Here is a 26,661-nt window from a genome sequence, read left to right as displayed (position 1 = left end):
TAAGTATTTTAGTTTTGAAAACAAATTAGGTTAGGAACACCAACAAATCAGGTCCAGGATTAAACTTCATCCTGATAATAGAGAATTAATAATAAGATCCAGATCTGGTTAGAATTAGTAAGTAGTATGAAACACAGCCAGAGACACAGAGAAACAGCAGTAGACAGTCACATTTAGAGACACTTGCACCTTTCATGTGACAGGGGGAGACAGAGAAAACAGAAAAACGAGTGAAACCCCCACCCATTTGGAGGTGGGGTTTAGAGTAGAGCCTCTATCAGTCTATGCGCATAGAGTACAGTACATTATGTAGTGTTGAGAGAGACAGAGGAAGAGAAGAAGGAAACCTCAGCGCAGTTTCTGGAGTTTGTTTACCTCCTCTGCGCAGTTTCCACTCGGACTAGGCGGATTATTCACCCTCTCCTCCCGGGGAAACTTCAGCAAAAACTCAGGGATTTAATTTACTTTTTTTTTTTTTTTGACTTAAATTGATGTTTTTCTTACTTTGGACCTGTGGATCCTATTTGGACTTGGAGCACTGATATTGTTTAGACATACTTACAATAAACTTATCACCGTGTTTCTTTTTTTTTTTTTTTTTTGAGCCTGCGGTGATGTCCCGCCACTGACATGAGTCTGTCCAGGTGAGTTGGGATAGAGGGAGCACAGGTGTGTATTTTGTGTTTTTTAAACAATTACTTTACAAAAATCCAGCTTCCCTCTGCCCACCGGCATGTCACCAGTCACTGTTTCATGTCAGTGTTTTATAATGCAGGAGAATAATAATAGCTTTTCTCTTACATAGTAATTATTTCCTATATTATGAAATATCACTGTAATCTTTCTGAAGAGTGTTTGCCATGCGCAAAAGGTGACTTAAACCGAACTGAGCTGACATTATGGCACTTTATTCTCATTAAGAATTCCTGTAATACTCCAGTCAGAGTTTAAAGTGGCATTTTCCCTACTTTGTGGATGTTTCTTTTATTATATTGAGAGGTTTTTAGGGTGTATGTTTGTTGACTTTAGCTAGCCGGTATGTTTGGCAGCGCAACGCACCGGCTTCAGTTCCTTTTATTACACCATCAGTTGAGCGTGCACGGGATAAACGCTGTAATGGGTCTGGATGACAAGTGTGCAGTGTATGTGGCTTTGTCTCCGGGGATGCAGGGGATCAACAGCGTTTCATTTGCTGAATAGAGCGTGTGCAGTGTTGGGCATGCATTAATAGCACTGTTTTTAAATACTGCCAAGACTTGTGCGACCATATGATGTTTTTTCTTCTATAAGAGGAGCTGGTGTTTGTTCATAGATGAGACACTGCTCTAGTTATGATCGAGGTGAACTTGATTTACCACCCCATGTCAGGCAATGAATTCACGTGATATTATAAAGACACATTCAGACTAGTTCACCTTTAGCTTTTCTGCTATTAACTAATAATGTCACTTAAAAAAAGGCAATAACCAGAGTTATATGCAGGGGGCGCATGTGCACCACTGGGCTTGAAGAAACAAACTATAGAAAGCACGATCCAAGAGGCACACGCCGTCCATGTGACAGCTGCTCGAATACTTTAATATCTAGTAAAGTGAAACCTTATCGTGTAATCTGAAATGTCAGTTTTTTTCTGGTGAGAGTAGACCTTTCTGTTATCGCCCACGGATACACAGACACTACAGCCTACATCCTTATGTTATGCTGCTGAAGAGACATTCAGGACCGTGACACCTGATCAAATGTCTCGTTTGCTAGTTTTCTTGTACTGGTGTTGCGGGTTTCCTTTTCTTCCCTTCCTCTGGCTTTTCCCTCTCGGCGAGGTGGCCGCCGGTACTTTTTGGTACTTTGGTGTGTACATGCCGCTTGACACGCACACTATCTCGCTCGCAGTGTCCGGATTTGCACTGAACCCCAAAGGGAAAGTTTGCATTTTCATGTGGCCGGAGGACATATGTCGCGTCCAGTTAAAGTGCGGCTTTTAACGCCGCTTTTCCGTGCGTAAAAAATGCGTAAAAAGCAAAAAGATGGCTGTCTACATCCAAGGTGCGTAAATCAAGTTGTGTTTGTCGGTGCATGAATTGGTGCTAAAAAAAAAAAGTTTGTCATGATTTTAGTTCATTCTGGCGCAGAAGTGGGTCATTACCGCTGGGAATCCGTGCGCTTAGGAAGCTGCAGTTTAGTCTGGACAAACAGGAAGCGCTGCAGCAAAATATCATCTGGACGAGTCCCTTTTTTTAGAATGTCCCGTAGAGAGTCTGAGTTTTTGGTGAGTAAAACGGAAAATGAAAAAAAAAAAGAGTGTAAGATTTTTGTTCTCAATGCGCAAATAAGTGTGTTTTATATAAAGCGACCTAACAAAAAGTTATATCTGCACAATTTTACCTTCATTCAAAATATTCCTCGTCACCTGTCGATGAGCAGAAATGTCCGAACAAACGGAATTATTGATAATTTAATGAAACAAGAAAATAGATTTCCAGACGGACTGTGGTCCCCTGAGACGGATTTCTTTTATGGCTGTTTGTATGTGACGCAGTTGAAGTTAATCCAGCCGTTTCCTTCATGCCTGATTATTATTTTTTTCCCACAAGTCAAACAAAGTTCTGCTGCAATCAGCAACTTCTAACAATGGAGACGCACCGGGCGACCAGTTTGGGCAGGAAAGCCTGGGCTGCCGTCTGAACAGGAACACATAAGCTAGTCTAACACTACACCAACGCTTCTGTGGGACGTGAGCTAATATATAACATGTCATGAGACGAACCTATTAGGCAGTTTACTGTCGACACGCCCGCTTTTATTAAAAAAGAAGTCGGTGCTCGTCGGCGCGCCTGTTTCCGCGGTTCCCTGTGAAATGAATTTGAGTTAAATGACAGAAATCCCGCAGTTTTAAAGGAAAACCTTCAATCTGCGAGGTCCAGTCCTGACGCAGCAGTGCGCTGCTACATATCCAGCTTAAGCTCCACATGAGACGTGAGGCTGTAGGCTGTTTGTCCAGAGTGATGAAAGCCCAGGCTGACGGTGCCGCTCTGTTCATCCAACAGACCACCAAACCCGTCCGATGGCTCGACCGCAGTAACGGCAACACAGGGAAGCGGAGGAGACCCACCACCCGCCGGTGCCGCCGGTGCCTGTGCGCAAACGAACCGCTCAGACAACGCCGGCGAGCGGAGCGTCGGCCGCCGCAGTTCCTCCGGAGGAGGAGAGCCGGACTCTCCGTCCTGGTGCACAAAACCTCCTATCGACAGTCTAGGCGTGTTTCAGAAGAGGACAATATTCCACCTCCCTCGCCGCGCCTCCAGTGGATATTTCTCCTACGACGGCGACTCGCTGCCGAGCTCCCCGCTCTCCCCGAGGCCAGTGACGGCTGACAGAGCTACCCAGACTCCGAGCCCCAACAGCCAGGTGATGCTACACGCCCTACAGCGCATGGCTGAGGCGCACGGCGGAGGACCGGGGAGGCACCAGCAGCACGGTGAGGCACGCACACATAGCCGATGATTAACCGCCAGTACGGAATACACGGTGGGATAGGTTGACGTTTCTCATTACAAAGCCCTCTGGCAAGTGTTGAGTGTTAAATATATCAGCATACTAACACTTTACTCACAAGAAAGCACATTTCTTTGTCCTGCTGCTGCTGCCTTAGGTGATAAAGTTAGACATCCAGTCAGTGACCTGCAAAATCAATTATGTGTCAAAAAACTAATAATGCTTTTAATCATGCATGAAATAATTTCCCCACTACTAATTTTTGTCACCCAGAATCAGTTTTAATAAGTTTAGTGTAGGTGTCTGAGTGCCAAATACCTAAATGCACGCCCTGATACTATATTAAAAATACAGTAGTTGTTATGTGTGAAAGTGTCTGGCCTAAATCATCAGCCAATACAAGCTGCTGTGGATGTTTTCACTGTGAAATCTAGCTGCTGCTGCTTCTGTGTGGGTGTACAGCAAAATATGAAACCAGATATGAGCCCAGCACATGCTCCCTGAAGCTTCCTTTATCAAAAAATTGGGGGTTTGGGCGGGGGCTGTTGTTGAATGTTAACAATGAAAAAAGTTGAACAAAAACATACTCAGGATGTTTTTGTACTCCCCTTTCACTAAATCTCACTCACAAGGGAAAAGTTTTTTCCACCACACTGTAGTATTTTGCTGCTCTCAGATGAATAAATCAGTCTCATTTTTGTTTTGCATACTGATTTATTGACTAATACGCAGCATGGCTTGCTACATTGGCCCTCAGAGGGAGATCCGACAAGGTCAGGCTGAAACATGCAGATCCAAAACCCACTAACTTGAGTCCTCAGTGCTCACAAAACCATTCCTGCTGATTCCCCATTTTTACATTCCATTGTAGTATTACTCTTCTTTCTGTTGAGTAATATCTGTGATATGTGATGTCTAATTTCAGTGTGTAAAATCCTCCCAACCCCCACAGGATCATGTTAAAAGTAATTTCTAATGTATTTTGATAGGAATAAAAATAGTGCGGTGGACATCCAACATCCAAATCCTTATCTTCAACTATACTTCCTAGTGTGAAAACATTTGATCTCTTGGACTCAAACAAACACATAATGGCACTTTGTGATATGAGACAATTGTAATTCTTGTTTTTCCCCTCCTGTTTGGCATCACTGACTTTGTGAATGAGTTTGACGGGGACATCTCAGCTGGCTTTGTTACCCTTGCTGATGTTGGATTGCTGCCTTGGATTCACTGTTTTCATTGAATCCTGCTGAGTCAGATTTACAGGAAGGAAGAAGGGTCTTGACTTCTGGCTTAACTAACCACGCCCAAGGGTGTGTGTGTGTGTGTGTGTGTGTGTGTGTGTGTGTGTGTGTGTGTGTGTGTACCATTACAGTAGAAGGAATGATGCAGTAACCAATCAGTGAAGCTTTTAAAGCTTTAAATATGACATATACGATTTACAGTTGATGCTGAAGCACATTAAAGAGTACTGCACTTTAGCATTGCACCTCTACAACATTGTTGCACTCATGATGGATAGTTTTTAAAAACAAGTATAGAAAACCGCTGCAGCAGAATCACTAATGTGGGGGGGCAGGCTTAACAATAATTCATACAACTTTTTTCACAGTGCTCCCCAAGACCTTTAAACGGAATTTAAAGTAGAATTACGAGACAGTATGGGCTGGGCCTAGCTGGTTAGCATGCTAACGTCAGTAGATATCTCTGCCAGACAATACATATGTCTTTGACATAATGTCAGAACAGTTCATTCTTCACATTTTGTTGATAATATAATAAGTTTGAAAGTTTAAAACATATACATACATACAGCTCCTTTAAAGTGTAAGCAATAAGTCCATTTGTCCACATACCGCCATTTTGAGCTTCGATTATTTCATGACATACACTGGTCCCAAAGGTCAAGGATGAATTTTCATGCTCCAGTCTAACATTGTCAACATAATCTCAAACTGAAACTCCATTTGTCATCATTTTATATAATTCCTTATAATTTAGTCTCACATTCTGTGTTTATTTGTCAACTTAAGTGTAAACTTAAGTTTATGCTTGTATCGATGGAGCAAACAAGTGTGTGTTGGACATTAATTACTTCTCACAGCCTTGATCCTGTTTTTATTTCTGCTGTTTATTTAGATACAAAAACAGAACAAGGCACGCATGCTTTCGGCTATGATGCTGCCGGCCAAAGTTGCCTGTCCCGTTGCTTGGTAACAAACAACACTGCGGCATGAGGCTGAAATTTGGCACGAAAAGAACAAAACAAACCATTGACAGAGCAAATATCCTTACAGGGTTGGTGCATTGGATGCCAGTATATCTACTATGTAATGACAGTGTTCTCTCATCCTGATCCAGATTGAGCAGTCATGATGAAGTATCACACAGAACTGCATGTTAAAATAGTGTGAAAATTACACAATTTAAATCCCAAACCCCCCTCTGTTAAAACCCCAGCTTGAACCACATCCATATCTATACGGACCTGAATTCTTCTTACAAGGATAGTGGTGTTTTGTTGTTGTTGTTTGGCCGAAATAAAACTTCCGTAGGGCTTTAGCACACATGTAACCTCTTTATGTATGACTTTATAATAGCAGTGATTACCTTCACTGATTGCCTTGTGCCTCTTTTATTCTTTTTCACTGCAGCCAGACAGACAAGATACCAGTCAAAACAGATCAGCGCATGTGTGTGTGTCATTCATTAAGTACTTCAATCAAAATAGTCCACTGCGTGTGTGTATGTGTGTGTGTGTGTGTGTGTGTGTGTGTGTGTGTGTGTGTGTGTGTGTGTGCGTGTGTGCAGCAGTCAAAATAGGCCTGCAGGTCTTTTGTAATGTGCAGACAGAAACCTTACGCCTCTCATTCAGTTCGCTATGTCCATCAGATAGGACAGGTAGGAGATAAACACACACACACACACACAAACACACACACACTCATACGAAATCTTATACGTTGTCCTCAACACAAGAAAGGCCTCAGTTATCAGGAAGGCCGGCCTGATGAAGTGTTAGAGAATGAGATAGAGCAGTGGAGCTTAAGGAGGATCAGTTTATCATCTTGTTGTTGTCGCTCCCTGACAGCGTGATTACAGCTATCCTATCAACACTTCCTCCTCTTGCAGCAGGAAGATACCTACAGTCATGTTTCCTCAGTCTTAGCCAAAGTGGAAGAGTCACCTTTGCTTCAATTTTAGTCTTTTCTTCATTTGTATTCAAGTTATAACACAACCTCGGGCTGGTTGCACAAAGATAGATATTGCCCGAGGCTTCAATCCAACAAATAAACTCATAATTGACTGTCTTCAGTAGGAGTAAATCCTTAAGTACTCTGGGTAAATCAAGACTTTTTTCATCTGAAGATTTGTGTCCTCTGGAACAAGTCAACTGTTACGAGGAAAAGTCAGTGATCCAAGATGCCATTGTTTTCTCTGCATTTGCAAACCACAAATTGTGAGCCATGTTGGGCGCCCGGTTGGCTCACCTGGTGGAGGCACCTCACGTGCCAGGGGTTGGGTCATGCAAACGAAGGCTTTCGGTTTCAACCTGTGGCCCTTTGCTGCGTGGCATCTCCTCTCTCTCCCCCCTTTCCTGTCATTCTTCAGCTGTCACTATCGATTAAAGACAACAAAAAAGAAAATAACAAAGCTTTTAATTGTGCACAATTAAAGGCTGCAAATTAATCAGTGATTCTTTTTACAAAATTTCCTGTTATAATATCCTGGCACAATGGATGCCCTAAACTGAAACAATGAAAATGAAAAAAATATGTTGTCTACCTTCCTTCAAAGCAGTCTGGCGGTCCAACAATGTAATAAGTCGTAACGTTTACTAAACAAGATTCCCTAAACCAATTTGATTCGATTAAAGCAGGCCTCCCCGCCAAGGAGGGCTGGTGTTAAAGAGCTAAATTACCTTAAAAACTAGAGCTAGACCAATAAATCAGCCAGGCCAATATGAAATTAGCTTGTGGCAGATAGTATCAGTGTTAATGTCAGCCATAAGAAACAGTGTCAGAAACAGAAACAGCTGGGCTATATTGAAAACTAACCCCAAAAATTACACAACAGGTGACCACAACGAGCATGACTGACTCATTTAAACTCTTCTGGTGTTCATACCAGTTGGGTGGATGCTGACCATCAGTTCAGAGCTCATTTTTGGGGAAATGAGGCACTGCATCCATAGCTATGAGATGTTTCCAACCACCTTAGATCCATTATTTGGTGTCTCCGGTGTTCAAATGGCATCGCTGTGACCTTACAGCATAATCAGCACCAACCATCTTTAAATACCAATATCTGAACCTGGGCAGTAATTGGACAGTTGCCTTTTATTTTCTGGGAAAAGCAGTACAAAAAACCCTCTTACAAAGCTTTAACATAGCATATAGTGCTTTGTATAGTCGCAGGTTATGCTGCTGTCGTTCCAATATTTCCCATCATAAACCCTCTTGTGGAGGTTTTTGGTGTAGTCTGCGATGTTGGTCTCTTCAATATTGGAGGATGTGAGAAATATTAAGTCTGGGTTTCATATCAGTGTTCATGAGTCATAAGTGAAGATCGGTAAGAGGTCAGAGCCTTTCATAGTCATACTGTACTACAGACCGAAAATATATCAGATTAACCACGAAAACACACATATGCATACACACGCGACCGCTCACCCGGTCAGCTGGTTGAGGGGCATTACTCTATGTCTTCAATGTGATGCCAGTGAGACAGACACATTACTGCGGCTGTTTCACATGGAAATTCAATCTGTGCATTCTCTCATCTATCCAAACTACAAATTGAATACCATAAAACTATGCGGATGCCTTTGAGTGTCTTTTGTTGTTTTTGTAATCTCACCTGCATGAATACTCTGCTTTCCATCTCTTGTGTGGTTTTTAGCATACCATTGTGAGCATGTATCTTTTATAACATCAAATAAACTCAACTGGGTCAAAAAAGTCTCTGATGCTGTGAACCACCCACTCTCTGAATCACACTTTTGCTTGTCTGGTTGTTTTTTGTTTTGTCTGTTTGTTACTGATAGGAGTTTTCTGGTGATCCAGACAATTCACTTTTGTAACTGTATACACTGTGCTGTATTCATGTGTTAGGTGGAAAAACTGGACATGCACATCACGTGTGAAAAAAGAAATCCAATGTGTAGGTTTGCATGTAACTGTTGTCTGCTTTTCTGTCATCATTGTTCGACAAATCAAACGATGCATCAGTTAAGCTCACAGGAACTTAATTAGGCTGTATGGTGATCCCGTATGGTCCAAGAGGACTTAATCTCAAACTCTTTTTATGTGTGTACTGAGTGGGGATATGTTCCAATGAATGGGCCACCAACTTGGAACACTGTATATTGTTCTGTAAATACATACAGAATCCAGTCCTTCTCTGGTTTCTGTTCATTTTTCTCATCATATTTCAAATATCTCGGTGCTGAAGTTCCACAATGTTTTCATGCCTAAACCCCCAACCACACATAAAGCGTAAAGCACAAAAAGTCCTGTTCGACATTTTGTGCTTCACATAAATGAAGCATCGTCAAAATACGATTAGTTCAACATGCATTTATTCTCAGTGGAGATGCTTTAAACCTCTTAATCCTTGCGAAACCCTACCGTATTAGCAAATTTGACATGTTTTTTCTTCTCTGTTTCAGGACACTTTCCCAGTCCCTCTAGCACGAGGCCACGAAACGCAGCAGGGGACATGCAGGCGGAGGCAATCGGACAAGAGCTCCGGCGGATTGGAGATGACTACAACAGTCTGCTCTTAAGGGTCAGTGATCACAGACACTGTTTTTACAGTTTTTTTTGTTGTTTTTATCATCAACCACATTTGTAAACCTCTTGAGCAAAGGGCTGTACGATCAACAGAGCAGCTGATTGGCTGAGTAGTTAGTTAAGGTTTTTTAAGGTTTGTTTAGGGTTTGTTGTCCCATTTAGATTGCATAATTGTGTTATGTGTTTTATGTCCCCATCCAGCGTGTTTCACTAATATCATTGTTGGCCACAAACAACTGCAATACAGAAAACTAACCCCCAGATCAAGTCAAAACAATGTCTGCTTAACTGTGTGAATGTGAACCAGGATGCTGTTGAACATGAGCAATAAGCTCAGGGTAAGAAATAAAAGGGAGAGGGGGGCTCAGGACAAAAATGCCCCTAAAGTGCCGCCGTGGGGGATCTGAGGGAGCCTGTGACCAGCTGGTTATTTCCACTGCGCTCGGGGTGAGAAAAGCTAAATGACTTTTGATCAGAAAATAACTAAGCAGACAGCCTGAAGCTGCAGAAAATCCAAATGCCGCAGTAACCACTGCAGTTAAAAACCCCCCAAACAAAAAACAAGAAAACAGCCATATGATACAAAAAAACATCAACAGTGGAGAAGCAGGAGATGGACTTGTTGAGCTCAGAGGGAGGAAAGAAGCTCCATTCTCCTCTGCACCGCTCTCAGCCAGTTTCCAGCAGTGGGAGAGAAACAAAAACAAAACTTAGTGGTACAACTAAGGGTGTTTAAATGTGGTGAGACCCAAAGAGGCTCATTGACTGCTCAGTGCTCACATTATAAAAGGGGAGCTTATTTGCTCTGCCTCAGTAACAACAGTTTAGCTGATTATTTCTTGGCAGGCTGACTGAAGTAATGATGTGCATAGAGATGTTTGTGAATGCTGACTCTTCCTAGACAGATGAGAACAGGAAGTTATTTAGCTTGTGAATATTAGAGGTAATTGTATACCAATAGTATTATTGTTATGTGGTGTTATAGTTGAAAATCAGCAAATTATTTCCAGAGTCAGTTAAAAGATAGAGACACTGTAAAGACTCATACTTAAAGGTTCCCTGTGAAGTTTTTGACCACTAGTAGTGCTATAGAGAAATGTTTATACGAGAGTTTGTATATGATATATGATACACATTACTGCTGCATTTTCTGCTTATCGACAGTTGGTGGACATAACCTGCAAAGAAGTGATAGTAGTGTGATAATGTGCCAGCAAATGTAGGGAAGAAGACTGCAAGTAAGCAAATATAGACGTAAACATGGCATGATTTTAATAAACTGCGTTTGATTTAAGAGGATATGTGACAAGAGTATTTTGAAAGATGGGTGAGTAACCAAGCTCGGTTAATCAGCTCTGATTATAGTATGAAATGACAGTTGCAGTAGTCTATTGCTTTACTGAACTGATAATCATATTGTTGCAGGGAATATAAATCTTCTGAATGGTGTGTTGTAAAGTTGCAGTAAGAGTCCATTTTCGCTTGGCTTCTGATTCCTTGGCAACATTTCTGCATGTTGCATCATAACAGTTTTATTTACTCCACTATCAAAGAGTTCACTGCAGCTTCGGGAAGCCAGAGAGGAAGAGGGAAAAAAATGAGAGCTGGTTAGAAATTCACTTTAATCTCATCAGAGAAACAGATTAAAAAGTAAATGTCAAGAACAGGCATGACAGGACTGTTGGATCCCAGCGAAGAGCTTAAAATGCTCCCTCAGCGTCAAAAGCTTAACAGCGATAAAGCTACAGCTCTCCAGCCGAGCAGTCAGATTAGTCGTAAACGTGTGTTTAACCCACTGGGAGCTAATGAGCATCAAACAGGAAGACAGTTTTCCCTTTCTGCCCTCTTGCTTTAGCATTTCCCCCCCAAATACACATGCATTAATGACCAAAACGCCATTAAACCCCATAAGGAATGATCAAATTTACTGTCAACATGCTCCTTGAATATTTCACAGAGTTAGGTATAGAAGTAGTGAAAAATCCCATGAGCTGGGATAAGGTATGTGCCAAGAATCATGCAAGGCAGGGCTGGTTTGGCCCTCCCAGCTGTGAGGGAAGCAGAGAGAGGTTGGAGAAAAATGTAATAACGTGATAAGTCAGGGCTGTGACTCAATACCTAGTCACACTACCAGAAAGAGAAGAAGAGAAGTGTGTTTGTATGTGTCTTAGTGGCAAACCCTCTGTGAACTTGGGTACAGAGTTATTCAGAAAGTGTGTGAATGTGTGTTTGTTCATGCTGTAGAACATTGAGAAGGCAGAGAAAAGAGGAACGTGGAGGCTTGTTCCCTGTTCTCTTGCCAGGTGTTGGCATTGCTGTGGACGAGTGCACATGCATGGTTGCGCATGATTTCATAACCACGGTAGCATAAGATGTTTTTCCGTTTTTTCAGATTTCAGATCAGACAATCAGTATAAGAAGAAAGAAATGGCCAAAATCCAGGACATATTGTTCACTGCAGTTTTTCCCGTGACGAATGTGCAGATGATTGATAACCTAATATCTGAGCAGTCTTAATCCCAATATAAACATGACTGCACAAAATGAACATATGGCTAAATAAATAAGGACAGGGGTTTGATTTGACGCCTGCTTGAAGTGGTGAACCCCCAATTTAATGGTCCTATGTCTCTTCTCAAAGCAAGCATGGCCCAACTACAAGGGTCACCCCGCCACTGAGCATTGAGCCAAGACCACCACTCCCAGGCCTGGCTCCAGGTGCGAGTCATACTGTCTCTATTCCAGGCGACACTCATTCTCAATCATTGTCTTTGTGAGTCATTATGCCTGGCCTCTCATCTGAGAAAAGTTTGCCTTGAAGAATGACCCTACCAGAAGCCTGGCTCAAACCCAGACAGACTGGAGGGATAACATCTCCCTACTCTGAGAATCTGAGGATCTAAGGACTTGAGGAAGTTTTTGGAGCTAAAGGAAATTTCCAGAAGTTCTCAACAATGCAACGAACTTCACACCGTCAGGCCCAGCAGGATGGGTAAATCATTATATATCTGGCTCAAATCCAGCTCGGACAGGGGTGAATTTGAGTTGATTCAGGCACCTGGCTGCCCCCTGAAGACCTCTGAATGAAACCTAGAGCAGTGATTCCCATCCTCCTTGTGACCCCCTGCTTTGCATTACCAGTTGTAACCAGCTCAATCAATGGGTAATTTTTCTGTCACATATGTTTTATGTCAAATACATTTTTGAATGACATGGATTGCCATCAAAAAGACAGTCATGGTCTCTAGAGGATGACGAATTTTGGTGATCCCCTGACTTCTCCTTTAGTGCCACTATGCGTTAACACTTAAGGTTTTGAGGGAAATGTCTCAATGGCTACTGGTTGGATTGCCATGAAATTTTCTTCAGACATTCATGCTCCTCTCAAGATGAATTGTTATAACTTTGGTCATCCTTTAACTTCCAATCCAGTGCCACCATCTGTTCAAAACCATAATTATCAAATACTTTGGGGGTTTCTGACCAAATATCTTCGAAATTAATGACACTCCCATTGTATTTAGATTTATCTTATAACTACTTGCGGGTGTTCCAACCAACAGTTCGGGAACCACTGTCCTAGAGGGGAGAAACTTGACGAAGCTTCTGCAGAAAAAGAAAGGGAGGCAAGTTCTCAACAATGTCATGGACATCCATCATCAGATAAGCCCAGCTGAGCAGGGAGGCAATTTTTTATTCAAGATCATTTTTTGGACTTTTATTGCCTTTATTAGATAGAAGCAGCCAAACAGATACAGTGAGGTAAGAGATATGGGATGACATGCAGCAAAGGGCTGCAGGTTGAAATCAAACCCAGCTGCTGCAGAAAGAACGTAGCCTCTGTACACACATAATATTATTGCAAAATAAATGATAAAATAGACAAAAAAAAAAACTTGAACCTAATGATATTGTAACATAAGTACTGTTTTAGATGATCTGTGACTTTATCAGCAGAATATCTTCGCACACTCTGACAAGTTCATTGCCTGAAGGTGTTGGCCAAGAGGCAGAGCTGTATTACTCCTGCCTGTAGAGACTTTAAAATGACTCACGTCATCTAAAAACACACGCACGCACACACACACACACACACACACACACACACACACACACACACACACACACACAAACACATAGACGTTTCCTCTTGGCTCAGTTCATTTTATTGCCTGAGAAATTAGCAAAACGCTTATTTCAAATACTTTTACACACAAACCATATAGAAGTGATTGATTATTTGTGGAAGACATACAGTGTTGTGTAATCACCAACTTAATGACGAGTAATTATTTGTTTGTCAGTAGTCTTCCTCGCTCTCACTGGCTCGCTCTCCCTTGTCCTCATTTAATCCAACCTCTCTCACTCCCTGCCCCCCACTCTCTCAGTTAAACATTTACACAATGTGTGCGTGTTTGTTTTCAAACATCTGTAAACGTGCTCAGTATGGTGTCTGGTGTGTGTGTGTGCGTGTGTGTGTCTCAGTCTAGTGTCCGTGACAGTGTAGATTCATTATGGCTCAGCCCTGTGGTTAAAAAACTCTCAGGGAGCAAAGCACAAGGTCTAATTATCCTGCCAAAACACTCATACATACACACACACACACACACACACACACACACACACACACACACTCAAACAAACTCCAACACACACTCTGTCATCCTTCAGTAAGAGGTAAAACTCTTTGTCCTGAAGACAGAAATAACTCTGAGGAACATTGTGGACCAGTCGGGTGTCGAAGGCTGGCTGCTTGTGTTTTTGTTTGTGTGTTCGACTGTGCGTGAAAGACAAAGAGTGGGAGAAAGACAGTATTTTCAACCCATGTTTAACCAAGAGTGCATTGCTGCTTGCATCAGTGGAATGCTGGACTAAACACTGATTTATTGTAGCATTTGGCTGTTTATAGCCTGCTAGCTGAAATGCTTGTGTCCAGGGTTACAAGGGTAGTTTTTTTTTTCATCTATACTTTCTGAGCTTTCTGATGACTCCATATTGCATAAATTCCAACAACGTACACCTTCTAGGCTCCACTTTTCTTACAAAATGTATGCAGTACTTTCAGTTTCAACAGTTAAGGCTAGATTCACTCATAGAAAAATGTTAATCGTGAGTCATAATGCTATGAAACATTGATGACATAAGTGATGTGGGCCTGTGGAAGAAGAAAACTACAGTATATTGCAGGAATTGGACTTGAGGGAATGTTAGTCAGCTAAACTTTGGTTTCTGGTCCTGGTTATATGAGGAAAACCTTAAGCTGTAATGACATAACTGCCTCTGACAGAAAAGCTCTTCTCTTGAACTACACACAGTTAAGCAAGGAGTAATGACGGACTTTGACAGAGATCGACACACCGACTGCTACAGTTTGTGCCAGAATCAGAAATACAGGGCAGAGATCAGCCTGCTGGAATATTTTTGCAGTCACAGCTTTCAGGGGGGGAAAAGAGCAAAAAAGAATAGAAATAACAGCAGATAGTAATAGATGATGGTCATCAGTCAGATTCACTAATGCAACCTCTGTGCGTGGGTGTTGAATACTGCAAATTCTTGTCCTTTTATGCATGCTCTATCAACAAGAAATTTCCTGAAAATGTTTAAGAGGTAAAACCTTTGTTAAATTATAGTGTTCGATAAGGTTTGGATAGTAGCACTAACAAGCAGAGAGACAGTAAGAGTGAGAATGATAGAGAAATAATATAACAAAGCCTGACACAGTTTGCATTGTATGTGTGTGTGTGTGTGTGTGTGTGTGCGCGCTTGTAAGTGTAGCCTTGTTTAGAGAGCTATTTTTGAGAGGCAGCATAGTAAGTTGTGGTGACCAAACAAAATCACATGAGCTTTTTGGAACGGGCTGACTCAATGTTTCCACTGTGAAAAGAAAGAGACAAGAAGAAGAGCAAGATGAGATATTTAAACTCCTCTGCACTGGAGATGTGTCTTTTCCCAAAGTCTAAAGGCAGAATCCATAGTTTCCACACAGAAAAATGGAAAGTATAAGAGATGGAGGAAAGGAGAGTAATGTAATCCGTAACCTTTTGTATCCTATCATGCATTGATTTTCCAGGTTTTCTGACCCAACTGAATACCGACCAGTCAAACAGGGTTCTGATTTAGACCTTTCTACCTATGACATACTGTATATTTGACAGCGCTGCCATCTATTTTGTAAAGCCTAAGTTATAGTTCTTTCCAGTTAGCCATTGTCTTCCATTCATTTCACCATACATGATCTTGCCGCCACTGTAAACCTGAGATAAAATTCATCATAATGCTCAAATCTCAGATTCATTTGAAAAGTCAAGATGGTGCATTCAAGAGCTGGTAAGAAGTTTGGACATCCTTGACGATATTCACCATCATTTGAACTCATCATCCTAAAAGACCTTTAAAATTTTGAAAATTTGAGCTGCATTAAATTGCAACAATAATATAACTAAAACAAAGGCGACATGATGTTCATAGGGATGCATTCATATACCTGCTGTATGCCAAGTTTCAACTGAAATGAATGGAAGCCAATGGCTGCCTGAAACACAGGGAAAAGTATGCAGAATATTGGAAATGTATTTAAAAACTGCTCTCTGTAGTAACTGAGATAAAACATGCTATCATAACAGCATTATGCTTTAAAGTAGGTCTGTAGATATTGTGTAAAAGAGTTGTATCATCGCGTTTGTTCGGTTGGCTGAATGATTGTGTCGTTGATTGACTGGTGCACTGATTTACTCTCTGGTGGATTTTCTGGTTGACTATCTAGTAAGTTGATTGGCTGACTGCCTGCTTGCTTTTTCTCTCGTGTTGTGTCTGTACTTTTTTTTTTGTTGCATGTTTATCAGTCTATTCTCGTATTGCATCACACTAGCACTACTGTGTGCATGTGTACACGGTGGTATCTGTGTGTGTACCAGTTTAACTATTTGTTAGAAGCCTGCAGAGTTGCAGTGACAGCAGGAAAATGATTTTGTGGCAGCAGGTTTTCTATTCTCAAATGTTGGAAGGGGTTATTTGAGGCAAGAGTTTAAATGAGGTGACTATTAGAGGATAAACCGTGTGTGTCTGTGTGTGTGCATGTGTGTGTATTTCCTTTTCTGTAATCCTGAGATATAAGGTTGACTATCAAGAGTGTTGGTTGGTGAAACTGGTTTTGGCTTCATGTCAGATTCTCAGAGGAGTACATCTGCTTCTGATTGCAGTGGAAATCAACCCTCTCATCCTGACTGAAATACAGCCAATCAACCAAATAACAGACCAGCCCCAGTCTCTACATCAGGTTTTTAAGCTTAGGTAATTATTTTTATTCCCAGAACACTTGATTCACTGTAACCTTTTTTGACATTACTGTTTGTGTTTGGGTTAAACAAACAAGATGCAACATGTTAATTTATTAGTTTTGGAGGTGCTGGTAGGTATTCTTTGGGAAAAGCCAGGCTCTAGCCTCCATTCTTTATCCTAAACTAAGCTAATAGCTCCATGGCTCTAGCCTCACAGACACGCGAGTAAGTTTAAACAAAGCAAATAAATGAATATCCAACTATTACTTTGAATCCTTAAACCCAGTTGACAGAGATCTGAGCATGCATCCCTGTCTGTTATCGGACAGCCATCTGTAATGTTTAATAAAAATGAATCCAGGTGTAAACTGAGGTGGGACGATGTTCTGATCATTCGTAATCTGATCCCGAGGTGGTGTGAGACATATTGTATACAGATCTTGGTCAGATGTAAATGCGTCAGTTGTGTTAAACCACATACATAAAGTCTCAGCTCCTCCCAGGTACACCACATCCTCCTGTTATGTTTTCATTGATAGGTTTTCCTGCACTTTCATTAGATACAGATTTCTGTAGATATAATATATAAGTGCCTTTCTTGACTACAGAGCTGGATGTACTGTTTTATGGAAGGATACCGGCATTTTGCAGTTTGGGTCAGAACATCTGATTAATCTGACGTTAAAACTGATCTATAAATCCCTCCCTGACTAGCCCCTTCCCTAGTTACATAGTCAGGTATCTAGGCATCAATAGATCAACAAATTGGACATGTAGTGAAACAAGCTTTCAGTAAGTTTTGCTTTGTGTCTTGATAATCATAAATCTGCCAACGTGGTCTCTTCCCTCACTCTGCAAACTGCAGACCATCTTGACAGTTAAATCATGACAGTGGTTCATGAGGTGAGGAAAGAAAAGAAAGTCTGCCAACTTAAAACCACAAGGCTTGTGTCTGTCTTCCAAAGCTGCTTTGAGGAGAGACAAGTCTGTAATGTGCAACATGATAAACGCTGCTCCAAGCAAATTAACATTAATAACAATAATTGTAAAGTTTTCACGACAGAAAAGTATAATTACATATCTAAAGGCCAGAAATTGTGTAACCTGAGAAAATAAATCACTGAAGGAAAATTGCAATCCTTTACTAGAGAAGTTGCTCTCACTCCTATCAAAATAAAGGTGAAGTTCTAACCTGTGATGTCAAACGACAAACTTTTATGCTCCAAATGAAAGGGGAGGCTGAACTAATGCGTTTTCACTTGAGCTTCACCCACACAAGTCTTGATTTATGATAATAGCAGAAGTTTAGGTTGTGGAGATGAAACCAAATCCCCAAAAAATCAATGTTGGGAGAGTTTGCTCTTCACTTCAATGCCAAACACAACAGTCCCTTGATGACATTTGGGGGAAATCAAGGTTCAGTTTTAGCCTTACAGTTCTGAGTCTCTGCTGCTCTTTCAGCTACTTCCTACACTGCTGTCTCCTCTAATGTTGATTTAAAGTTAGAAAGTTCATAAGATGATGATTACTGGGGAACAAATCCTAGGAAAGAAGAATTAAGTGGTTCCAGATATGTTAATGGAGGCTTGTGACAGGTTTTTGTTTGTTTTTTGTTTTAGTTTTGTTCATAAAAAGTAGGCAGTCCCGTTTCTTCTTTCATGGTGCATTTAATTTAAACCTCCAACCCATAATAAAATTAGATTAAGAGTCTACAGCCACACCAATGGCTCTGTGAGGCTGTCCTTCACAGCTTTGAACTAAATGCTTATGTCAGCATGGCAACATGCCTGCAGTAACAACGCTAACAGGCTGATGTTTAACAGGTGTAATGTTTGCCATGTTAAACATTTTAGTTAAGCATGTTTACATGCTAACAATTGAGAATTAGCCCTAAAAACAAAGAACCAGAAGCATCCCGCTCTGCTCTGCGGAGAGTATGCGGCTGGTCTATTTTTCACGGAAGCGCCAAGTAGCACGGAGCAGATTGCATTGGCAGGAAGTCAGGAACAGAAACAGCATAGAGAATCTGGACTAACACAAGTTAACGATGTCGGACAGGCAAGATGCCCTGAAGACGCTTTGCTTCTGAAACGCTCCTGGTGGGATTTGAAGATATGCGGATGACAGAGCCAAACTGCGTCGCTTGTACGCTGCCATGAAGCCGTGCCCGGTGGGATTTTGGCGTTTTCTTGGGAGGATTCATTCACCATGAGTAGCATCTTACACGCTTTCATGTTTGAGTCTGTATGCATGAGGGTTCAAAACTCAATATGTCTTTTTCTGCTATTGTGGATGCCTCTTCGACAATGGATTTCTGTCTGCAAGCATCTCTATGAATCCTTCAGGCTTCACAAACTGGTTATATACAGGAAATCTGGGTCAAGTCTTGTTCAAATCAGTGTTCTGGCAGCTCTTCGGTCACCTTAGTCAGAAGCAGAATTATAAGCAGGCGGATTCATTACAGGGTTAACTAGTCTTCCCCTCACCTGTTTCCTCCTCTGGCATTAGGGGTATCTGTGGTTTTTGGCTTACTTTTCGAATCAAACCACACAGCTTTGATATTCCTCTCTTGCTCTAGTCCGTAAAGATCCTGTTTTTCATAGAACAGTCTTGCCTCAGGGTAAAAGGCTTATTCTGTGCCAGTCGATGTCTGGATGGTATTGTACACTCCATCCGGCTGGGCTGTATTTGAAGGGCCTCGTGCCAAAACAGGACATCCATCTTCCAGCGGAAAAACTGATTCCTACTCTTGTAAATTCCTTAGTTATTCTTGTAAATGCTTCAGTTAAAGTGTAAGGTTTCCTGTTTAAACCTTTATTTATTAGAGCAAGACTAGCTGAGGATGTATTTTTTTAAGCAGAACCCTGCTCCACATTCACACATCGCCAAGATTTCACACCTGAGACCTACAGAGTGTAACTACAAGTTCATTAGTTAAATTAGAAGAGTTTTCAGTTTAGTCCTAACATAAATTTGAACTGGAGCTAATAGGGTAAAATGGTATATAACAAACATTTCAGCTAAATCTTTTGTCTAACTAACTAAAGTTGTGTTTCTTGGTATAAACGAAGTTACCAGATACTTTTCAAGTCATTCATTGTGGAGATCCCCACCCACCTTTCCACCTTTCTTTAGTCACAGGAACCTTGTTGTTTCTGGAGTGTTTTCTTTGGGGCCAAACTTCCCAGTGCGCATCCACCCAGGGGAAATGTCCTTTCTCTCCTGTCCACCTGGCAGATCTCTTATCTGCTGCTGCTGCTGCTGGAGCATTGGACTGATTCCGACTGCAGGGATGAAGAACAGAAAAGAAAACACCTGTTTCAGTCAACAGCGTGCCAAATGTGTGGGAATGACTGCAGAGAGTTGTTCAAAATAGCAAACGACAGGAAAGGCAGTTTAGGCGTACAGTATGAAGGAACTGTTAGAGGTGATTTCACTTACTAATTCAATTCTCTCCATGAAGATGATGTCATTTTCAACAGAAGAAATATCTGAAGACTGGACAGCACAGGTTAGCCAGGATTAGATCATTTTGTTAGATGTGTCTAACAAGATGTTTGCGCATTCTAACGTGAATCCAAGCTGTCAGCTTGACTTGTTTTAACTTTCTACAAACTCAGCCCTCATTGGCTGTTGGTGTTGAATGAGCTTTCCATCAGTTTAAAGGAGGACATTTGGTGAAAGTCACTCCAATAATCCTTGACTGAATCTTTTCTCTTCTTCGTAATTCAGAGTTTAGTTTGTACTTTATAAAGACGTTAGGTGATTTGTAAAGAGAAAATCCATCATTGTTACATATAAAGGTCAGTTTAATCGTCACTGAATAGCATATACTGCATGACAATTAATTGGCCTTTAATATGGATACCACTCAACCCGTGAAAATGGTTGTATAATGTCTTTTCTGGCTTCGGAGGGTGATTTCCAAAGTCTGATAATTACCTTGATAAAGTCATCGGGGTTATCTTGAGACTTTTCACTATTGACAATTGCATCATGGGAAATGTAGGATTCAATGTTTTCTTACTTTTACTATGGAATATAAGACAGGGTATCTCTGTTGCTTTGATTTTTTCTTTATGCACGTGACTAAATGACTGAAATATCCCTTTAATTTGACATTATTAATAATAGATTGTTTACATATATTACATATATTATACAGTCTTTTATATACACATAAAGTATATTGTGAGAATTTCCAAAAATGCATGCGAGTGTACAGCATACAGTGACACAATTTTTTAAAGTGAACAAATCTAGCCAGAAAGACCGGAAGCCTTCAGACACATTCAAACATATAAACACATGTTGCACATATGCATTCATACACACACTGACATAAGGAAATCACACCTGGAGACAGAGAGAGTAAAGAGAGTTGTGGCAGGATGTAGAGAACTGTACTTACCTGCTTCCTGTGAATGTAAACCTACAGCGTGTGTATGTGTCTCTTTGATTTTAAATCATAAGGGGACCCCTTTATGATTACCTGAACATTTGATGTATATCATAGAACACAATTTTTTTGAAATTAGAGCTCACTACATGAATAATTTCCTGAACTGGACTATTTGCATTAAATGGTCAGCTGATGGTTGAGTTTATGCATATAATACATATATACACATATAGTAGTAGTAGAAAGTGCTCTTTTCACTCATTAACCACATACGTACCTAGGGAAGTTTACCCACCAACAACTTCAGCCAAATTCTTTATCCAAAATAGTATTACATTTGCCATAAATATCTTGTATACTGTATCAAAATACAAACAATAAAACCTACATTTTACCTCTTGTTTGTCCGACTTTGTAAGTAGGAAAACATGATTATTGGTAGTTGTGATACTAAGACTAATAAGCTCTATACTTCAATACATAAACAATGCTGTTTCTTTATTTGCATGTCCTCTACATGGATCATCAACATGATGCTAACTTTAGCCATCAAGTGCATAGTTAAAAGGGTTTTTAAACAAATCAGATAGCCAATGATGGCGTTTTCAATCAAGTCACAGAGAACGTCGAGGGCTGTCGTGATAACAAAATATAGCGCTATTGACAAGCCAGTCGCAGATGATGGCAAGCCACCGCCACAATCACTCGTCACATCATCAAGTCATGTTCAATGTTTGTTTTTGTTAGACTGAAAAGGGTCCTAGAGCAGCTAGGCTGAAGAGACTCGACACTGCAGAGAGTCTTAAACCAGGATTACAATACCACATCATCATAGTTAAAGATTATTGTCTTTACCCATCTTCCTCCTGTGAAATCATCATCCTTACTGCTAGAATATTTCTGTCAAACTTCTTAATTTTTCTAGTTGCGTCTCCACCCAATAATTTCCTGTTTGAGAAACAGATGTATTTTTGTATTGAAACTTCTTCTTTTTTCTCTCCTCTCTATCCCAGGGGTGGGCAGGCGGACGCAGGCGGGCTTTGATCCATCTGAACCCTCTGCCTCACATCCACCAGGAACCCACCATGCTGTTCTGCATGGGCCTCCTGCTCCTTCTGATTGGACGGATAATTTACCTACAGGGCAGTACGGACAGCCAGGACCACTCTCAGGTTTAGCCTTTGGAAAACCCAGCAGACGTAGCATATTTCTTCAATAATGTATCTGTGTTGGAGCTATCACACCTTGACTCTCCTTTATATTTATGGGGAACTAATTTTCACCGTTCTTCCTGCCTTTCCCAATTGAGGAAGGAAACTTTTGACTGGTCATTTTGATGAAGATGATTTGTCAACACCTATAAGGAACTGTAGAATGCCTGAATCTTTGTTTTATCACCTCTGTTTTTCCTTCACGGCTTCTAAGCCTTTCCAGTGCTACCAAAGAGCCGGGATTTTGCACTCCTTTCCAGCACAGAGGCAGTCATGACATCTAGATATGACTCTGTGCAAAATTACGCCTGTGGAAATTCAAATGTGCCTTGTACAGTTTCCTGTTTACTTTTTTAGCTTCTTTTAAGTTGTGATCAACTCTGCAGACCCAGGGTTGTTAAAGTGCGTGGGTCCAGTCCGCAACATGTATCTCTATCTTTCCCCTCCTGAAGGTTATAGGCAGGGAAAAATGATCTTGCACTCCTGCCACATCAGAATCCTGCATGCAGAAGACTTGTGAACTGTGTGGGAACCAACTGGGCCAAAGTGATCTTTTTTCCCCAACGCTGTCGTCATATAATGTTCCTAAACTACTATGCCATTAAACATTTGGTTTCCATGAATTACACAACTCCTTAAGTCTACATTGTTAGTGTATACACCACTATTTTCAGCTACAGAAAAAAGAATAAGAAATAATTCTGTGGTAAATAAAGGAAAATGCCCTCTGGACTGATTAGTGCATACAATATTTAAACGATCCACCTTTTCCTAGAGAAATTAATCCTAATCAAAAGATTACTTCACTTGTCAAAACAATAGTAAGACTTGAGTATTTGTTACTAAGTTGCCCAGTTAGTAAGTAAGACCAACATGATGAACAAAGGAAATCATGAAATCATGTCAATCATTTAAACCATTAAACAGTGTAATTTCCTGTTGTCTTGTTTACTCATCTTCTACGTGTTGCTTTTACAAACCTTACTTTACCGTTGCTTTAATATTCCAAGCATTTTTCTATATAACAATTTCAATAACTGATGAAACCCTTCTGTCTTCCACCGTTCTTTGTTTCAGCCTCTGGATTTGCCATTAGCAGCCAGACTGAATATAGTTGGAAAGTACTGGTTTGTTGACAAGGTCATGTTATCCGTTTATTAGCACAGTGATTCAGACCCGGCCAAGTCTCCTCATGCCTGCCAGGTCATTAAACACTCAGAGATTTCTGGACTACAACCAAACACTGAATCATGCAGAGTCAAAGAGGGTTTTGTCACTTATTATTTAGCTAATATATCAAACAATGGTGATACAGGTTTCAGATTAAACAGGTATTACTATTAAGTATATTTTTTATCTTTAAACTCTTTAGGCTCATTAAAACATATCAGTTCTCATATCAGTGGATGTGTGTTGCTCTTTATTGGAGGTGGGGATGTTAACCAGACTTACATTTGCCAAACTGATTAGTTAATCCTCATCATTGAAGTCTTCTTTTTTCAAAACAAAAACATAGAGTTGGAAAACTCTTTTGGTAAATTTGAACTTTGTATGGCTCGTCCAAGTTTGTTAGTATGGAATGGACTAATTGTTGCCCCTTGTGCCTATGGGCGAAAAAAAACCCATTACAACTGTTGTTTACACCAACCGTAGTAACTGCAGTTCTTCAGGGGGCAGTTATTATGGCTTACTTTATTGAAGTTTTCAAACTGTATTTTTCATGTTTTACAAGAAAAAAAGACTTCAAGGATGAAGACTTGTTGGTTTTGCAAATGTATGTTAAAGAGTAGTGCACAGCCGCTTGTCCAAGCAGTGGATGAGACTGTCCCAAGCGGGGCTACCCATCACCCAGACTGGGTTTGGATTTTCCATGTTCTGCCCATTGAGCCACACAGTAGGTAACATCAGACATTGTGTTTTAAAAGTCCATGGATGCAGTGTTAATGTTGACCAAAGAGATTTGTGCAAACTTATAGTTTTCTGGGGTGTTTTCGGATGGTACAAGTGAAACGTTATCAAATTCTCTGCCATACTGTATGTTGTTTTGATCGGTACTACCAAATCACAAAATCACATCAGCTACGGCAAGTGTCTGCTTCAACCTGACTGGAATTAAAATGCAAATGTAATTTTTTGTTTTATGCTATTTAACATCAATTGGTGTCAGAAAAATACTTTGAAACCGTTTGACCAAGATATGATCTCGCTCTGCATTTAAAGCTTGACTCTTCAATGGAAGTTTGTCTGTTTCAAATGAAAGTCTCTATACGCAGCAATGAAGATATCATGTTGTTATGTGTGTTACATGTTTTGGATTTAATCGTCTTAAGCAAATACGTTTCTTCACTGTTGAATGTGAACTGTGAGGTTATGCAAACGAGAACAGCAAATCAGAGCAGCAGCAACAGAAGTTTGTTGTAACACAATCGATAACCAAATTCATCTGAGTATGTGTTTGAGCCAAGCTTGGATGTTTGCACAGTTGTGTCAACACAAATGCATCACAGACCGATCCTGGTTTTCATCATTCATAAACTCTCTTTTCAGAAACTCTGTCATCTGTGTAATCTCATGTTTTAATAGTGCTAAATTAGCTGTTCAGCTTCAAGTGTCATTTTCAATCTTCCTCCAATGAGATGATGGATTACTGTCTATTAAGAGACCGAAGCTTGTTGACATTTGTTACATTTGTTATTGCTTGCATAATGTAATGGGTAATGTCATGGGTGATTTATTTCAGTAGTGTTTGTACGGATGCAGAAATCCTTAAAAATTATCCACCCTTGACAACAGTCTCAAAAATCGTGTGTTAAGGACAGAAATCATGGATTAGACATCCACATGCACAAATAGACAATGGATTAGACATCCACGTGCACAAATAGACAACAGCATGAATTAGTCATGAAGCCAGAGGGGTTGCATGGGCCCCTCCTGGAAACTGACCGACCCCCACTATCAAGGTGATAAGTGGCTTATTGGTATCATGGGTGGATACTGAACTGAAGGCCCCTAGACCACAGCCTCTGTATAAAGTGACTGCAAACATTTCTTGTTGAAAAGTCCATCAAGCAACTACAAAAAGACTCAAAATGACCACAAGGAGAAGCAAAAAGACTTGTAAGAGATGCAAAGTGACATCAAAGAGATGCAAAACGACTCCAAAGAGACTCAAAACGACCACCTAGAGATACACAACCGCACAGAGACACAAAACAACTACAAAGAGAATCAAAACGACTACAGAGACGCAAAATGACCATAAAGAGTGGTCATCTTTTAGTGTGGGGGTCTTACTCCTACGAAGGAGGGGTTGGGAACTTTATGTCTGTGTCCAGGGGCCTCTTGTCTCATAATCTGCCCATGGTTGTTGGGTATTAAGGTTACAAATAGCATTTACTGATATTATTTCATCTTACAATATTTAAAGTTTTTTGTCGTTAATGTAGTACACTGAAAATACATTGTTACTATTAATAACATACATTTAATTATTTCCAGGAACCCAGGCTTAACACATCTTTACTCATTTTACAAATGAGTGGATTTCATTCATTGGTCCACATTTAATTTTCATCACACTACTTCCTGTTTCTAGTTGTGTTTCCTCCTCGTCCTAATCCTTTCCTGCTGGAGAAATGTATAAAAGAAACATGAAACATATCAGTTTACTGACATACAGTATACTTCTGGAAATGCACACTTTTCTGTGTGCCGAATTTACTTGCTTTGCTCTTCCTCCGCTGTGACATTGAGAGTGCTGTGACTGCATGTTGATTTCTGATATTGTGCCATGTGAAACCTAAGACCTCATTTAGAAGTACTGTATTACAGCTGGAGTGTGAGAGGAGAGCTTGGCAGGGAGGAAACTGAAAGATGAATTACCATCTCTGAAACTGATATGGAAACCTGGTTATGCCGCCTATCATTTGTAGGTGTTACAGTACAGAAACGGTTGTGTGACATTCAGGATTTTACTGACTCACATCAACACTGCTGGTGTCGCTGTTTTTGTTGAGCTTTGAGGATTTATAGAACAGACTCATTCTAGTCTATGATCTATTAACAGGAAAATAAACATTTATGCTTACTTTTATTCATTGGAATTGTTAAAAATATAAAACACATGAAGTAGAGGGGACAGAGACATTGGTGTGTTGCGCTTTGCTGCAAATGCTGTACAAAAATGCATCTGTTGGAGCCTGTTCGTGCAGAAAATGAAACAAACTAATCTGAACGACTCCAAATGACCCAGTACAACTGTAGCAACATGTCTTTTTTTGTTTATATTGTTATTGTACACTGAAAATATTGTAATTATGGTGTTTTAATTGCTTTAAAATGCTTTTCACTGTTGTTAATAAAGCTTTTACATCTTTTTTACATAAAACTGCAAGAATGATTTTTATTTGTCAACTGAAATTGTTATTGTATTAACTACTGTGAGGTAACTGAAGTTAAATAATTAGTTCAAAGTTGTC

At 40.4% G+C, this 26,661-nt stretch overlaps 1 protein-coding gene and 1 long non-coding RNA gene across 3 annotated transcripts; one reads left to right on the top strand and one right to left on the bottom strand.

Moving 5' to 3' along the window:
- Positions 1 to 318: 318 nt before the first annotated feature.
- On the top strand, positions 319 to 26,570 carry LOC127377578 (bcl-2-like protein 11). Of its 2 annotated transcripts, none has more exons than XM_051425617.1 (4): positions 319 to 644; positions 3,045 to 3,475; positions 9,167 to 9,285; positions 21,983 to 26,570. In XM_051425617.1, exons 1-4 carry the CDS (start codon positions 631 to 633, stop codon positions 22,145 to 22,147), a joined length of 729 nt encoding a protein of 242 aa, XP_051281577.1. In that variant the 5' UTR covers positions 319 to 630; the 3' UTR covers positions 22,148 to 26,570. The 2 variants fall into 2 exon arrangements, with proteins under 2 accessions (XP_051281577.1, XP_051281567.1); XM_051425607.1 differs by lacking the exon at positions 319 to 644 and adding an exon at positions 702 to 2,043.
- On the bottom strand, positions 5,606 to 20,389 carry LOC127377621 (uncharacterized). Its single transcript, XR_007887724.1, has 3 exons — positions 20,009 to 20,389; positions 19,685 to 19,851; positions 5,606 to 7,113 (listed from the first exon to the last, which is right to left on the bottom strand). It is a non-coding gene; the product is annotated as an uncharacterized LOC127377621 (long non-coding RNA).
- Positions 26,571 to 26,661: the final 91 nt, after the last annotated feature.

Source organism: Dicentrarchus labrax, unplaced genomic scaffold, assembly GCF_905237075.1.
Source record: "Dicentrarchus labrax unplaced genomic scaffold, dlabrax2021, whole genome shotgun sequence".
Lineage (NCBI taxonomy): Eukaryota > Metazoa > Chordata > Actinopteri > Moronidae > Dicentrarchus > Dicentrarchus labrax.
The sequence above is the reverse complement of the archived record's forward strand: the minus strand, read 5'-3'. Positions and strand labels throughout refer to the sequence as shown.